General features: G+C 40.1%; 2 protein-coding genes across 2 annotated transcripts in view; both read right to left on the minus strand.

The window, feature by feature from the left end:
• Positions 1–7,425, minus strand: part of mmd (monocyte to macrophage differentiation associated) — a 65,088-nt gene extending 57,663 nt beyond the window's left edge. Inside the window, exon 1 of the mRNA XM_062970991.1 lies at positions 7,205–7,425. Within this exon, the coding sequence (XP_062827061.1) occupies positions 7,205–7,425 (221 nt within the window). The remainder of the gene's footprint in view (positions 1–7,204) is intronic.
• A 634-nt stretch (positions 7,426–8,059) lies between these two features.
• The window catches only part of smim36 (small integral membrane protein 36), a 48,528-nt gene continuing 41,233 nt past the window's right edge, over positions 8,060–15,354 (minus strand). The window contains exon 2 of the mRNA XM_062970994.1: positions 8,060–8,190. The gene's annotated coding sequence lies outside the window, so the exon portion shown is untranslated. The remainder of the gene's footprint in view (positions 8,191–15,354) is intronic.

Below are 15,354 nucleotides of genomic sequence, written 5' to 3' on the forward strand. Positions count from 1 at the left end.
GAGAGAATGCTTCTGGAACATGGCCATATAGCCCGGAAAACTCACAGCCACCCAGTGATTCCGGCCATAAAAGCCTTCGACAACCCAAGGCTTAAAAGCCTTGTAAAACTATAACTCTCATAGTTCCATAGCATTGAGCTATGGCAGTTAATCTAGTCTCAAACTATATTAATTCCAGAGTCTAGATGCACCACTGTTGATCTGAAAGAGAACCCTTTTGGAAAATGTTATTTATCAGAAAAATGCATTAAAATACTAGTCAATGTTGAGCTGGATCCAGAGGTTCCTTTTTCTTTGATGTTAGGAAACTTTGGGTTCAGCCCCTGATCTATTGAAGCCTTTGAATTCTTATTGAGTTAGGTGTTCCATATAGTGAACAGTGCCCTTGTGTTATCACTGTTTTGCCTTTCTGTGACATCTCATTGTGTCAGCTGAGAGTAACCGTCTTGGTTGCTTAGGTTGGTTTCATTTCCATCTCTAGAAGTGCTCTGTTTTATAGGGCAAAGTGCATCCTTGTTGTTGAAATCAAACAGGCACATCCTTTCCATGCAAGGAGAACCTAGCCGTGCTGGCAAGCAGACAAAAATGCCATCATAAGATAAGAGAATGGAGGAAAGAAAACAGTTCTCTGCTTGGCTCTTCCTGTAAATCAAACTTTAAAGTATACACATAGCATTCAAAACATTCATTTTAGTTTGAAGGAAGCAACTAATAAGGAGGGGAGACCAGAATATGATTTAAATTCTACATTAAACCAACAGTGTGTAACTGAGGCGTATTTTAAAAAGCAGCAGAAAACGATGTGTTGGAATAACTGTGGTACATAAAAGAGTTCTACCAAAGAATTTAGAGGGATTGAAACTAGCTTGCACCACATTTGTAAAGTCACAGCTCATCTTGTCCTATTATGTTGAATGGATTGGACTGACAGCTTGATCCCACGGATTTGATGCTTCCAAAAGCGTATTGTGGCACTGGCAACTGAAGCATGCCAACTAAAGGCTGATTCAAGCATTATGTGTGTGTGTGTGTGTGTGTGTGTGTTATTAACTATGTCCTGAAACCTAGGTGTCCATCAAAATTGTAATGGGAATGCATGAATCATGGCCACACAGGTGCACTATCAGTACGAGGCAGAATCAGCCATGCAAGCCTCTCCCCAAAATAGCACCTCTGTATCATCCGAATAAAATTACTTGGGGTGCATCAACATTGTAGAATTAACGCAGTTTGATGCTACTTTAATTGCCATGTCTCAGTGCTGTGGAACCATAGGAGTTATAGTTTTACAAGGTCTTTATCCTTCTCTCCCAAAGAGGGCTTCCTTCAAACTAAAAGTTACATGGTGGTTAGTGGTGTCAAACTATTTATTCTACATTGCAGAGGCATCCTAAATCTCCCCGCAAGACAAAACATGCACAGCAGAGCAATGTTGCATTGTATTGAAAGTTTTGCCAGGTGTATGGAGGGGAGAGGAGAATGTAGAGATACTTTTTAAAGCTGAGTTTAATTTCTAGCTAGCATCCACTGGCTGCACTGGCCCATAATGTTAAAGATTGTAGATGAGATTAAATAGACGCTCTTACGTCCACCTGTGAACTAAAGTCATAGAATCATAGAATTGTAGAGTTGGAAGAGACCTCACAGGCCATCCAGTCCAACCCCCTGCAAGAAGCAGGAAAATCTCATTCAAAGCACCCCCGACAGATGGCCATCCAGCCTCTGCTTAAAAGCCTCCAAAGAAGGAGCCTCCACCACAGTCCGGGGCAGAGAGTTCCACTGCCGAACAGCTCTCAGAGTGAGAAAGTTCTTCCTGATGTTCAGGTGGAATCTCAGTCACCCTGCAGCATAATGATGTGCCACTTGGCTTTGTAGAACAATTAACAGGAACTTTACTGACTTCAAAATGATCAAACAGAGCAATAATATTTACAATAGTCTCTCTGATTGCTTACAGAGAACAGTAGGAATAAATAGTCCTTTTAATGGCCATAAAATTGCCTTAGTGCCTTAGAAATAACAGGGCCACTGAGAGCCGGCAGCCGTCCTCTCTCCCGGCTGTTTCCAGTCAGCATACACTCTATCTATGAGGTAAAACCTGCTCAAACCAGTGCCCCAGTAGCATGGCAGAGAAATGGACCAATCAGATTCCTAGCTGTTCACAGGCTTAGCCAATCAGCTTCTTACATATACTTTTCCAGTTAACCCATCCATAATGGTGTCTTTAAAACCTCAACACATAATATAGGGGCTGGGCTTAGCACAGCAGTTTAACCACTGTGCTGCAGAAAATCCTGCTGATCAAAGGGTCAGCAGTTCAAGTCCAGGTCGGGGTTGAGCACCCGCCATTAGTGCCAGCTCATCTGCCCACCTAGCAGGTTGAAAGCAGAAATGCAAGTAAATAAATAGGTACCGCTTTTAAGTAGGGAGGTAATAAAGGCGCCCTTAAAAAGATATCGATTGGAGGAAGTTCCTTGGCATGGAAGATGGAGCGACAGCACCCCTCCCCCCCACCCCCAATGGTTGGAGTCAAGCACAGCCTCCAAGATGTCGGAAATAAGATGGGGGGAAACTGTCTTTACCTCTGTTGTGTTATCTGCCCTTGCCTGTCCTTGTTAATTGTATAATTGTATAATCGGCATTGAATGTTGGCCGTATATATGTTCTGTGAGCCGCTCTAAGTCCCCTTCGGGGTGAGAAGGGCGAGGTATAAATAAATATTGTAAAATAAATAAATAATATAGGGAAAGGCGCTTATTGGCACTGTTATCAATTATTTCCTAGCCCATTTTCCATTGCTAGAACTAAGCAGATCAAGCTTTGTTTTAATTTTGTACCTTTCTTGGCAGCAAAACAAATTGGCTCCTGAACTAGCTTACAGCTACAGTCCAAAAAAGTACAGCATATAATGGGCACACAGAAGTGCTGTGGCAGTCTGTTGTAGTCCCTGGCTGTTGACGTGCCAAGCTTTCCTTTCCAGAGGATGTGGTTGAAGATGCTGGAGATAGAAAGTTCACCCACCAATTAAGTGAAAGAATGCTGGCTTGAATGGTTTATGGGTCACAATCCATAAATGCCAGTAGTCTTAACTCATTCCGCATTTCAATTGAGGAGTAAGTCATAAGTCATTTCATGTTGTTTAAACATATGTTCCAATATTTTTTTTACCCCAGATTTCAAAATATTTGGATTACTGTACACTGAATAGCAAAGCTAACCTAAAGGATGGAACAAATAATGGAAGCATATATACATATCCACATACACATATATGTTGCTTACTCATTCCCTTCATCTGACCAAATAAATCAGTGCCTCTGTTGTATAACACACAAAAATTCAAGAGCTTTTGTTTTCCTATACTGCTCCTCCATGATGAGAATGGCCATACCTGTTGAATTTCTATCTGTGCAAGTAATATACAGTAGAGTCTCACTTATCCAACATAAACGGGCTGGCAGAACATTGGATAAGCAAATATGTTGGATAATAAGGAGGGATTAAGGAAAAGCCTATTACACATCAAATTAGGTTATGATTTTACAAATTAAGCACCAAAACATCATGTTTAACAACAAATTTGACAGAAAAAGTAGTTCAATACGCAGTAATGTTATGTTGTAATTACTGTATTTACAAATTTAGCACCAAAATATCACGATGTATTGAAAACATTGACTACAAAAATGCGTTGGATAATCTAGAACGTTGGATAAGTGATTGTTTGATAAGTGAGACTCTACTGTACTGATGTATAAACAGGGACATGTAGATTTGCATAAGATTTCAGAGGAGTGTGGCAAAATACCCCCTTTTAAAACACAAAAGGAGGTTTTTTCATAACAACTTTGGGTAAGAGCATGGTGCTGTTCTAAACATACAAAGAAAATATCAATATCTATCTAAAAGAAATCTTGCCCATACTAAAAAAAAGTAAGATTATGTACAATAATCAGCACTTGCATCCCACCTTCTTCAATAAATCTATATGGCAGTAGAAGGGAACATATAGCCTTCCATGTGATGTTGGGGTTCAATTCATATCAGCATTAGCAAGCATGGCCAGTTGTTGGGGATACCGGGAATGTGATCAAACAATATCTGGCAGGGTATGGGTTTGCCAGTCCTAATATATGAGATTAGTCCTCTTCCCCTTATGTTAGTGAGTTGACTTGCCCAAAGCAATTGGGCAAGTCAGCCAATTCCAGCTCTTGATCTGAGAGCCAGTATGGTGTAGTGGTTTTATTGTTGGATTTAGCCTTCTTTGCCTAAAGAGGGCTGGTATCTCAGCATACTATAAGAAAAACTGGGTTCCCAAGGGTTTAACTGACAAGTATCCATTATTAGAATAATAATAATATGAACAATAAATGAATGTAAATTCCAGATAAGCAGTTAGAAATCACAATCAAACTATTGCATTCACAGTATGATGCAAAGTAGTTGTATTCACAATGTAGTAAATGATGTAAATTTCCTTGTTTATTTTCTTAAATTTTCCTGAAGGATGAGTAGACTCCTAGTCCACAACTTCAGGATGCCTGCTATAGATGTGGGCGAAACGTCAGGAGAGAATATTTCTGGAACATGCCATACAGCCCGGAAAACACACAACAACCCTGTGATCCCGGCTATGAAAGCCTTCGACAACACATCAACTATGTTGGCTGAGTGGTAGCATAATGTGTAAAATTATTAAATCGCTATTAAAAAGACCTGTTCTCTTTCCAGTAGAGAAGTTTCAAAAACATTTCCTCATCATTCAGTGTTCTAATAAAAACACCCAAGGATGAATTTTGGACATATATTCAAAATGTACGCACCCTTTGGACATTTTTAAAAGGAAAAAAGCCTATCATTGCCATTATTTATCTTTATTGTGCATTAAAGATTTTTGTTTCAGCATTGTTTTTTCCCCAAGCCTCTCAGTCACTTTGAATTATATATGTGTATCTTTTATATTGTGAGACAGAGATCCAGTGGAGTGACAGGCTTGTCTAAAACAGGGGCAGACACAAGGGATTTATTGTCGTTCCAACAGCTGCTTTTCCATCTTTATTTTATAACCATTGCAAGGCCTTCATAACACAGACTGTTCCGGCCAAATGACAGGAAGATCAAGCAAGAGGAAAAAGCAAGAAGTGCTGCAGTCTATTTTTCATGTTAAATCTGAAAGATATTAGTGCAAGGAGAGACTACAGGTCTCTAAACAAAAGCTCCTGAGAGCAAAACAGGTTTATATATATTTCATGCAAGAGCCCCAATGAGGCTGTGCAATAGCAATTATAGCGATAAACATTCCACAATGAAAATACCGGTTTGGCACCCACATGCAAACTACAGTTGCACTATAATCAAATAGAAGACTCCGCAAGCAGAAGAAGAATGGAAACCAAATGTCACGGGGTGGGAAACTTGTAAGGAAATAACTTTACGTCATCATAAGGCCTTCTTGGTGACAAACCCTAGACTCTAGAACTCCCTTTCCAGGGAGGTTAGATGGTCCTCTGTTTGCAAAGAGAATAATAATAATAATAATAATAATAATAATCCATAATATGAAATCCAGTATATCTATCTTGTTTGCTGTGACATAATATAATAATAATAATAATAATAATAATAATAATAATAATAATAATAATAGCAGCAAAGACTGGCACAAGCCAGTAAAGGTGGTCCTAGTGGTGATCGGCACACTGGGTGCAGTGCCTAAAGGTCTTGGCCAGCACTTGAAAACAAAATTACCATCTGTAGCTGCAAAAGGCCACCCTACTTGGATCTGCATGCATTACTTGCCGAAACATCACATAGTCCTTGACACTTGGGAAGTGTCCGACATATGATACAATATAACAGCCAGCATAGTGATCTTGTTTGCTTTGTACTCATCTTGTTGTGTATCAAATAGCAATAATAATTTTATTTCTTACCCGCTTCTCTTCATGGCTCGAGGCGGATTACAGCATAGTCAAAACACATAAACATTGTAAAAATGCTATAAATACACATATTAAATGTATATGTATAAAAGATACATATTACAACATATTTCTATAAAATACATATTAAAATACATGGAACAGAGATTGAAACAGAGGGCATGAGTTTAAGTCATGATTAAAACTGTCTGGGTAGGCCTGCCGGAAGAGATAGGTCTTAAGGTGGCATTTAAATTCCGACAACTCATTTAGCTGTCAGATCTCTATTGGCAGGTCGTTCTACAGACTTGGGGCAGCCAATGAAAAGGTTATCTGGGTGACGATTTCCAGTCGCATTCTGGCTGGTTGGAGTAGCTGCCCCCAAGAGGACCTCAGTGCTATCTTGTTTGAATTTGAACTGTGCTCAGATGTTTTTTTTTAATCCTTTCAAGTAAATGTTTAAATTCTTATAGAATCCATTAATTCATATTTATCTGTATTGGTCTTGTTTTAAATGATTTTTTTTCATTTCAGGAGCGTTTTGAGAAACTGCAAGTCACTTCTGGTGTGAGAGAATTGGCCGTCTGCAAGGGAGGCCCAGATGTTTTACTATGCTTGTGGGAGGCTTCTTTCATGTGAAGCTGGAGCTGACAGATAGGAGCTCACTCCACTCCTTGTATTCAAACCACCAACCTCTCAGTCAGCAGTCCTGTCGGCACAAAGGTTTAACCCATTGCTCCACCAGGTGATCCAGTTTTAAATGATAAGCCACCCTGAGTCTCACTTCTGTTAAATGGCAGAATACAGTCATCCCCCCCAGATGTGCTGTTTTGACTTTTGCAGATTTTATTGAAAATATTGCCTCAGGGAATATCTAGGTCCTCCATTGTGACTAGATGGTCAACATTGTCTAGTTATGCTGGAGAATCTGGAGACTTCTAGAGGAAACACCTCTATAGAAATCTCTCGGTCCTCCAGTGCAATTCTGTGGTTTGCTTCCAACAGATGTTGATCACTGAGCCATGCTGGAAGACCCAGAAGTTATTCGAGAGATGTTCTTTCATATAAAAAAATAGCATTTTTTATTTGTGGTTTTTCACTTTCATGGGGATTCTGTGCCCCTCACCACAGTGAATGTGGAGGGATGGCTGTATTAAAAAACACAACAAACTAATAACAATTTTTTGACACAGTGAGCTCAGCAGGTTTACTACTAATGCTACATTCAAATGTACGCACAACTGCAATATGCTACCTGCTGACTGCTTTCCAATAATACTCACTTTTCTGAGTCTTCTTTGGTCTTAGATGAATCCTTGTTGGTTAAATATTTTCTTTTTTTACCCCAGAAGCGGTTGTGCATTTGATAGAGTAAAAGCATCGAGTAGGAATTCTGTGGATGGTCTTCTAAAACAACCCCGGAGTCGTCAAGTGGCAATTCTTGCCTTTGCCAGTGTACACCATACGTTGATTCAGTCTTCCTGAAGATTAAAAGCACTGACATGCTCGAAAACAGGTCCGCCTACCAAACAGGTATGGGGTAAGAGATGAGCGAGATCTGCTCATGTGACTGTTTTGGCAAGTCGTGATTTTAAACAAGTCCTGGAGCATTTAGAGAAAAACATCTTTTGTGCTCCTTATTTTGCTGGAGCAAAACCGGTTGCAAACTGATCTCTTTTTTTCCCAGGCTGAAAAATGTAAAACAACAACAGCCTCATTATTGTCAGTCCAACAGTTTGTTCAGATTGGGTCCTCCAATATTTGCTGTGTGTGCGAGGATTCAAACAGCAGCAGAACAGACTATGACCCTTCACTTTGTTTATTCATGTCGTGCAAAACTGGGGAACGATCTTTCCCTTTTTGAAAATTTGTTTCTCTACTGTGCTTCTCTCCCAACAGACCAGAGAAAGAAACCAAGAAAAATAAAATCAGAGATAGGTATGTGCCATGTGTTCATATTCACAAAAAAGAAATCATAGAGCAAACTGCCATAGTTTGTTTAGCCATTTATGCTGGGATCAGGAATGGCAACAGTGCCCTGTTAGTTCACAACAGTCCATGGTCCCTGTGAATTTCTTCCTCCTCTTCCTCCTCTTCCTCATTCTCTTTCACTACAGACTTATAGTAGAAGCCAAAGCGATCGACCATCTTACTGTATTTATATGTTTTTCTGCCAAGAGGTTGTGTCCTCTTCTTACTCAATGTTTAGTCATCATGTTGTTGATTTTTCCCTTTCACAAGGAGGCATTTCACAAGAGAGCTCCGCATTCTGAAAGATATATGGAAAATAAAATAAAATGAATCCCTTTGTTCCTCTGGGGGAACTGCAAGAGATAAATTGCTAGCTTCCCCACAGAAAGACCTTTTCCCGTGGGTCAAGAGATTATAACTTTCTTCTCCTATCCTTTCATTGGTGATTTTGGAGAGCAAGGTGAAAGGTGGCATTCTTTATGGAACAAAAGGATTCTATGACTTGTGCTTTGTGTTCTATAATGCACTACATAATCAGGTGACACAAAGGAGTACAAAACATGCATTCTTCATTTCATTTCAGTTAAGGAAAGGTCACCACATTTGGTGTGTTAGAGAGGAAGCATACATACATTTTGCAAGAATTAATTCCAAGAATTATTTTCTCTCAAGAGTAACAGAGGTACTGAATGGAGGCCAGCAGCTTGGCACAGACACCCACTTATCCTGGAAGCAATATTTCAAAATAAACTCTGTACTTTTTGTTGAATTGCTTGTTGTGAGCTTTGAATTTCAAATGACACTGCAGAATCACCTGGCTAAGGCAATATGGCAAATCGTTTCTGGAAAAGACAAGGTGTGCCAGAGACTAAAAGTTTTTGGGATGCGCTTTTGATTATATGATTAATTCACAACGTTCTTTGCTGACATTGAGTGAACTGTCCTGGAACCTAAACTAAACTGAAATAGCCCACTTGTGTTTACATTTATCTTCAGACTGTCTTACTCTAGGAACCTGTGGTTTTTATAACACTCTTGATCTTTCAATACATCTCACTATTCAGCTTTGGAGCCATGGGAGACCCCTTCTTAGTCTACAACTCTGTGTGCAAGTAAACTGTCAACTTATGGCAACCTCATGAACTTCATAGGGTTTTCTTAGGAAATAAATACTTTCTGAACTTTTGGTTTTGCCAGATACTTCCTCTTTCACAGACATTCTGTGGCAGTCTCCCCTCCAAGTACTATCCAGAGCTGTCCCCGATTAGCTGCCACAGTCAGGTAGGGTCAGGAACAGCCTAAGACAGTGGTTCTCAACCTGTGGGTCCCCAGGTGTTTTGGCCTACAACCCCCAGAAATCCCAGCCAGTTTACCAGCTGTTAGGATTTCTGGGAGTTGAAGGCCAAAACATCTGGGGACACACAGGTTGAGAACCACTGGCCTAAGAAGTCAAATCCTCTGTTTAGTGATGAACTTCATTTGTTGATATTTGGTAAGTTACAACCTAAAATATTTTTGGGAAGAAACAGAATCGAATAGATTGTCCCCATTCTTTTTCTGTGCCACGTCTTCCCATGCCCAATAGATTAAATCAGGAATATTGTAGTTTTAACACTATTGCCTCTGTGTCATTTTCCCCTGCTTCCAACCCATCTTATGGAAGGGTCTTAACAAACTGTCTGCAACCCTTTTCTCACATGGGGGCACCAGTTCATTCAAAATATCTTCAACAAGGCACCCTCTGCAACAAATAGGGGGATTTTTCCCATTCAGACTCTGTTGGACTGCATCTCCCAGGAGCCTCAACTGTATGGCCAATGTTGTAGTCCAGCAGCATCTGGGGAAAAGTAATTCTGCCTCCATATGACCAAAACATAAAATGTAGGCACTTTATGAATTTCTTAGGGAGAGACATCTTTCAGTATTACGAATATGACACTTGATAAACATGATCGATGTGGATGTATGCCAGTGCCTTTCAATGTCAGCCGCTGTTATTTTAATTCTCACCTTCATCTCAGACTTATTCATATATCTAACAACCAAAATAATTCAAACCAAAGAAAAGATGAGGGCTCAGTAATTTTGGAAGCAAAGGCTCAATGCAAAATGTGGATATACATAGGTGAGATACAACTAGTAAAACAACCATCTGCAAAACTGCTGGATTTGCCAGACTTAGAGAAGCAGAGATACATTATCGAAGGTTAAAAGAATCTAGTGGCATCCCATTAAAATGGCTACAAGATTCTCTCTAGTTGAGCAGAAATGAAAGTAAGAGGTGAAAGAAACAGCTGAAGAGAAGGTGCTGATAGGAAAGCAGAAAGTGAAGGTCTGAAGGAGGCTATAGACCAGTGGTTCTCAACCTATGGGTCCCCAGATGTTTTGGCCTTCAACTCCCAGAAATCCTAAAAGCTGGTAAACTGGCTGGGAATTTTGGGAGTTGTAAGCCAAAACACCTGGGGACCCACAAGTTGAGATCCACTGTCATAGACCTAAGAGACTGGAAGGATGAATAGGTGGGAATCATTTGCACATCTGTTTCACTAGAACTCATTATTACACTTCCATACACATTCTCAATGTGGGCTGAGTCTTTCACGAGCCTATTACAAAACACATTGACATTAAAACTATTGTTCAGTGACAAATCAAAACAAACTCTACCAGTGAGTCATTTCCTAAATGTTTATAGCTCTATCCCTCTCCTCCCACCCCACCCTTTTTGCCTTCTGATCCTTATGCTTTGTTTATAGCATATGTCTGTGGCAAGGATAAATCACACTGTGCATCTCTCCATCTAGAGTAGTTTTGATAATGTCCCTAAATGAAGTCACCAGGTATTCTTCTGTGTGCCAAGAAACATATTTGTTCTGTGTTGCCAATCTACTTGGCACCTGCCTAAAATATGCTCCTGCCCTTTTACAGTATACTGTTAAACAAATAAAAGTCATTGCGGCCCCTTCTACACTGCCTTATAATATCCAGATTATCTACTTTGAACAGGATTATATGAAAGTGTAATTGTAAAGGCAAAGGTTTTCCCCTGACATTAAGTCTGGTTGTGTCCGACTCTGGGGGTTGGTGTTCATCTCCATTTCTAAGCCAAAGAGCTGGCATTGTCCGTAGACTGCATGGAGCGCTGTTACCTGCCCACCAGAGCAGTATCTATTGATCTACTCACATTTGATGTTTTCGAACTGATAGGTTGGCAGAGGCTGGGGCTAACAATGGGAGCTCACCCCGCTCCCCGGATTCAAATCACTAACCTTTGGTCAGCAAGTTCAGCTCATTTCTGCTGAGCTGCTGAACTCAGAAGTTTAATCCACTGCACCACAGGGGGCTCCAGGAGTGTAATAATAATAATAATAATAATAATAATAATGTGTTGTCGAAGGCTTTCATGGCCGGGATCACAGGGTTGTTGTATGTCTTTCGGGCTGTGTGGCCATGTTCCAGAAGCATTCTCTCCTGACGTTTCGCCCACATCTATGGCAGGCATCCTCAGAGGTTGTGAGGTATGGATAAACTAAGTAAGGAAAGGAAAGAATATATATCTGTGTCCAAGGTGTGGCAAGAGTCCTTTGTCACTGGGAGCCAGCATTAATGTTTCTGTTAATCACCCTAATTAGCATTGGAGATGTTGGGACAAAACATCTCCAATGCTAATTAGGGTGATTAACAGAAACATTAATGCTGGCTCCCAGTGACAAAGGACTCTTGCCACACCTTGGACACAGATATATATTCTTTCCTTTCCTTACTTAGTTTATCCATACCTCACAACCTCTGAGGATGCCTGCCATAGATGTGGGCGAAACGTCAGGAGAGAATGCTTCTGGAACATGGCCACACAGCCCGAAAGACATACAACAACCCAATAATAATAATAATAATAATAATAATAATAATAATAATAATAATAATAATAATAATAATAACCCTTGACAAAATTGAAGGAAAAGCTGACAAGGAGAAGACCTGGCTCTGGCTCACGAATGGGACCCTGAAGAAGGAGACAGATGGCCTGATCCTTGCAGCCCAGGAGCAAGCCATCAGAACTAATGCAATCAAGGCCAAGATCGAAAAATCAGCTGATGACCCAAAATGCAGACTGTGCAAGGAAACCGATGAAACCATTGATCATATCCTCAGCTGCTGTAAGAAAATTGCACAGACAGACTACAAACAGAGGCACAACTATGTGGCCCAAATGATTCATTGGAACTTATGCCTCAAGTACCACCTCCCTGCAGTAAAGAACTGGTGGGATCACAAACCTGCAAAGGTTGTGGAAAATGAACACGCAAAGATACTGTGGGACTTCCGAATCCAGACTGACAAAGTTCTGGAACACAACACACCAGACATCACAGTTGTGGAAAAGAACAAGGTTTGGATCATTGATGTTGCCATCCCAGGTGACAGTCGCATTGATGAAAAACAAAAGGGAAAAAATCAGCCGCTATCAGGACCTCAAGATTGAACTTCAAAGACTCTGGCAGAAACCAGTGCAGGTGGTCCCGGTGGTGATGGGCACACTGGGTGCCGTGCCAAAAGATCTCAGCCGGCATTTGGAAACATTAGACATTGACAAAATTACGATCTGCCAACTGCAAAAGACCACCTTACTGGGATCTGCACGCATCATCCGAAAATACATCACACAGTCCTAGATACTTGGGAAGTGTTCGACTTGTGATTTTGTGAAACGAAATCCAGCATACCTATCTTGTTTGCTGTGTCATACAACGTCGTTGTGTCAATAATAATAATAATAATAATAATAATAATTATTATTATTGCAAAAGGCCATTATTATTACTGCAAAAGGCCACCCTACTGGGATCTGCACACATCATCAGAAAATACATCACACAGTCCTAGACACTTGGGAAGTGTTCGACTTGTGGTTTTGCGAAACGAAATCCAGCATATCTATCTTGTTTGCTGTGCCATACAACGTCGTTGTGTTGATAATAAAAATAATCTCCCCCCGGAGGGAAACTCATATAATCCAGTTCAAAGCAGATAATTTGGATTATATGGCACTGTAGAAGGGGCTTCTTTGGTTATCATTACAACCTGAGATAAGTGGACTTCTTCGGTCAAACCAAGCATTCAATTGCATCCATTTCCTAACTAGCTAGCTTGTGAGGAAGGGTTAAAACATTTCCCCAACACTGTGGTTGTAATGAAAACCAGTCCTCTGCACCCTAAAGCAGTCATCTGATATGAGACCTTTTACAGTAAATCTCCAGAACCAATATCCCTCCAGATGCTGCTAAACTGGCCAGACTGTTTTAGGTTGCTGGGAACTGAAGTTAAGAATTATGTTTAAATGCTATGGGTTTAAACATTTTTAACACTGTGTTCATTGTTTGTATAGTATGTTGTAAACTGCTTGGGAGGAAGGCGGTATATAAATGATGTAAATAAATAAATAAAATGTAAAGGTCCACCTAGTCAGGTAATCATTTCACCATAGATGTGATTGCTAGTCCCTATAGTGGTGATATCTTGGTTCTTAAGTGCATTGCATGTCATATAGACTATTACAGATCAGGAAGTGCCCAACTGAAAGACCATCTCTATCATGAACATACTTGGTGGCCTGAAGCAAGCTGGTGTTTTTCAGTCCTTCCATCTATAATACAGAGCACTAGTACTGACTTACTGTAAGGTCCTTATCTAAGATGATGACCTTAAAATATGTTGGACTATCAACTGATTGTCTTCACCTAACATATTATGATGAACATTCTAGTACAACACATCTTGAGGGCACCACAAGGATTGTGTAATCTTAGCTACACAAGTGAATCTGTGCAGGAACCCAGGAGAAGCTATTTCAAAAAATTTCCCTCCATATTAAAAACACCCCTTAATGGCCATTCCTAGCCATGCCGCTTTCTCCTTTAACCACAATTTCAATGTAGAGAACCATTCACAAATGTGACTGCCAATTCTGAGTCCATATAGGTCTGAACCTCATGTTCAGTGATTGGCAGGAGCAGGAATCCTACTTTATGATTCCAGAAGCAACCTTAATGTGAATTGCTAAATGTAAAATACACAGGAACTATCAACACATATTTACTTGAGCCTAGTGCGCCATCAAATCTAATGTGCACCTCAGTTTTCAAAAGTATTTGCTGGTGAATGTAATGCACAGTGGCAAAAAGTGCACTCTTTGTATTTTGGCCAAAAAAGGTGTGCATTACAGTGGCTGCATGCTTATAATTCCTTCTTTAAAAACAAAAGTGTCTGAACACCAAAGCTCTCAACAATGAAAAAGAAAACTCTGGATTGCATTTGTGCTGTAGAATGAATCCACTAAATGTAACAGTATTTACTATGGGATCATGGGGATGCCCAAAGAATGCTGATGACTCACCAAACTACAAATCCCAGGATGACATAGCATTGAGCCATGGCAATTAAATGGGAAATGATGTCCCTCAAATAGGAGCTCCAAGTGTTCCTGAAGTAGGTTCCCCTCTTGCTTTGGCTCAGCATGAAGGTTACCACATTACATGAATCTAATGTGCACCCTTATTTTGGGAAGATAATTTAGCCAAAAAAGATGAGCATTACATTTGAATAAATGTACTTTATCACATAGACTTTGAGTCTAACGAATTCTATATTTTGCTCACAGACTGGCAGCAACACTTCATGGGCTTAGAAAACCATCTTTCTCAGGCCTTTCCTAGAGATTCTAAGGATGCCCTGGGATCCTTGAGAGCTTGGAAAAGTTACTTTCCCAGATTGGAGTCTTTGAGATGCTCTATGAATGCAGTCACAATTGAGATGGCCTCTCCTCAAGGAAAAAAAATTTCTTGGCCAATAAGATATCAAATGGACAGCTGTGGAAAAATGATCAGTGTCAAGTTCTGTCTAACAGCCCTTTGTAACAACTCCAAAAATGGAAACAAAGTCAAATGCATTATTGATGGAGCCTTGCACAAGAAATGAGATACCGTAACACACATCGAGACCTTCATAACCATTCACAACAATGGGGCCCATCAGTTGAAGAAGAAGCATCCCATGAAAACAGAGCTTTTGTGTCTTAAATGTCAAAGCATTTATCTTTGAGTCAGTGTAAGTATTCTTTTAAAAAAAAGAATGGAAAAAGTTACATAGAAGATAGGAAAATGATATCCTAAATAATATTCCGGCAATTGTAGAGTCCCTATTATACTGACGTTCAGAATAATGTGATTTGCAGTCATCCATGCTGAAAGTAATTTTTCAAGGACTTTCCAGAATAATCTTAATGTTGAGACTTGAAAAGATCATACTGTGCGTAGCTGCCGCCCCAATTGCCAGAGCAGTGAGATATACCAGATCGACTCATAAAGCAGGAATTGAATCATAAAGTGCAGGAAGCTCAGAGTGTTGATATTGGCCTCTGAAAACGGGCATCAGGCTCTGAGATTCCTTGGTCAGCAAAGTC

Source organism: Anolis carolinensis, chromosome 2 (assembly GCF_035594765.1).
Source record: "Anolis carolinensis isolate JA03-04 chromosome 2, rAnoCar3.1.pri, whole genome shotgun sequence".
NCBI lineage: Eukaryota > Metazoa > Chordata > Lepidosauria > Squamata > Dactyloidae > Anolis > Anolis carolinensis.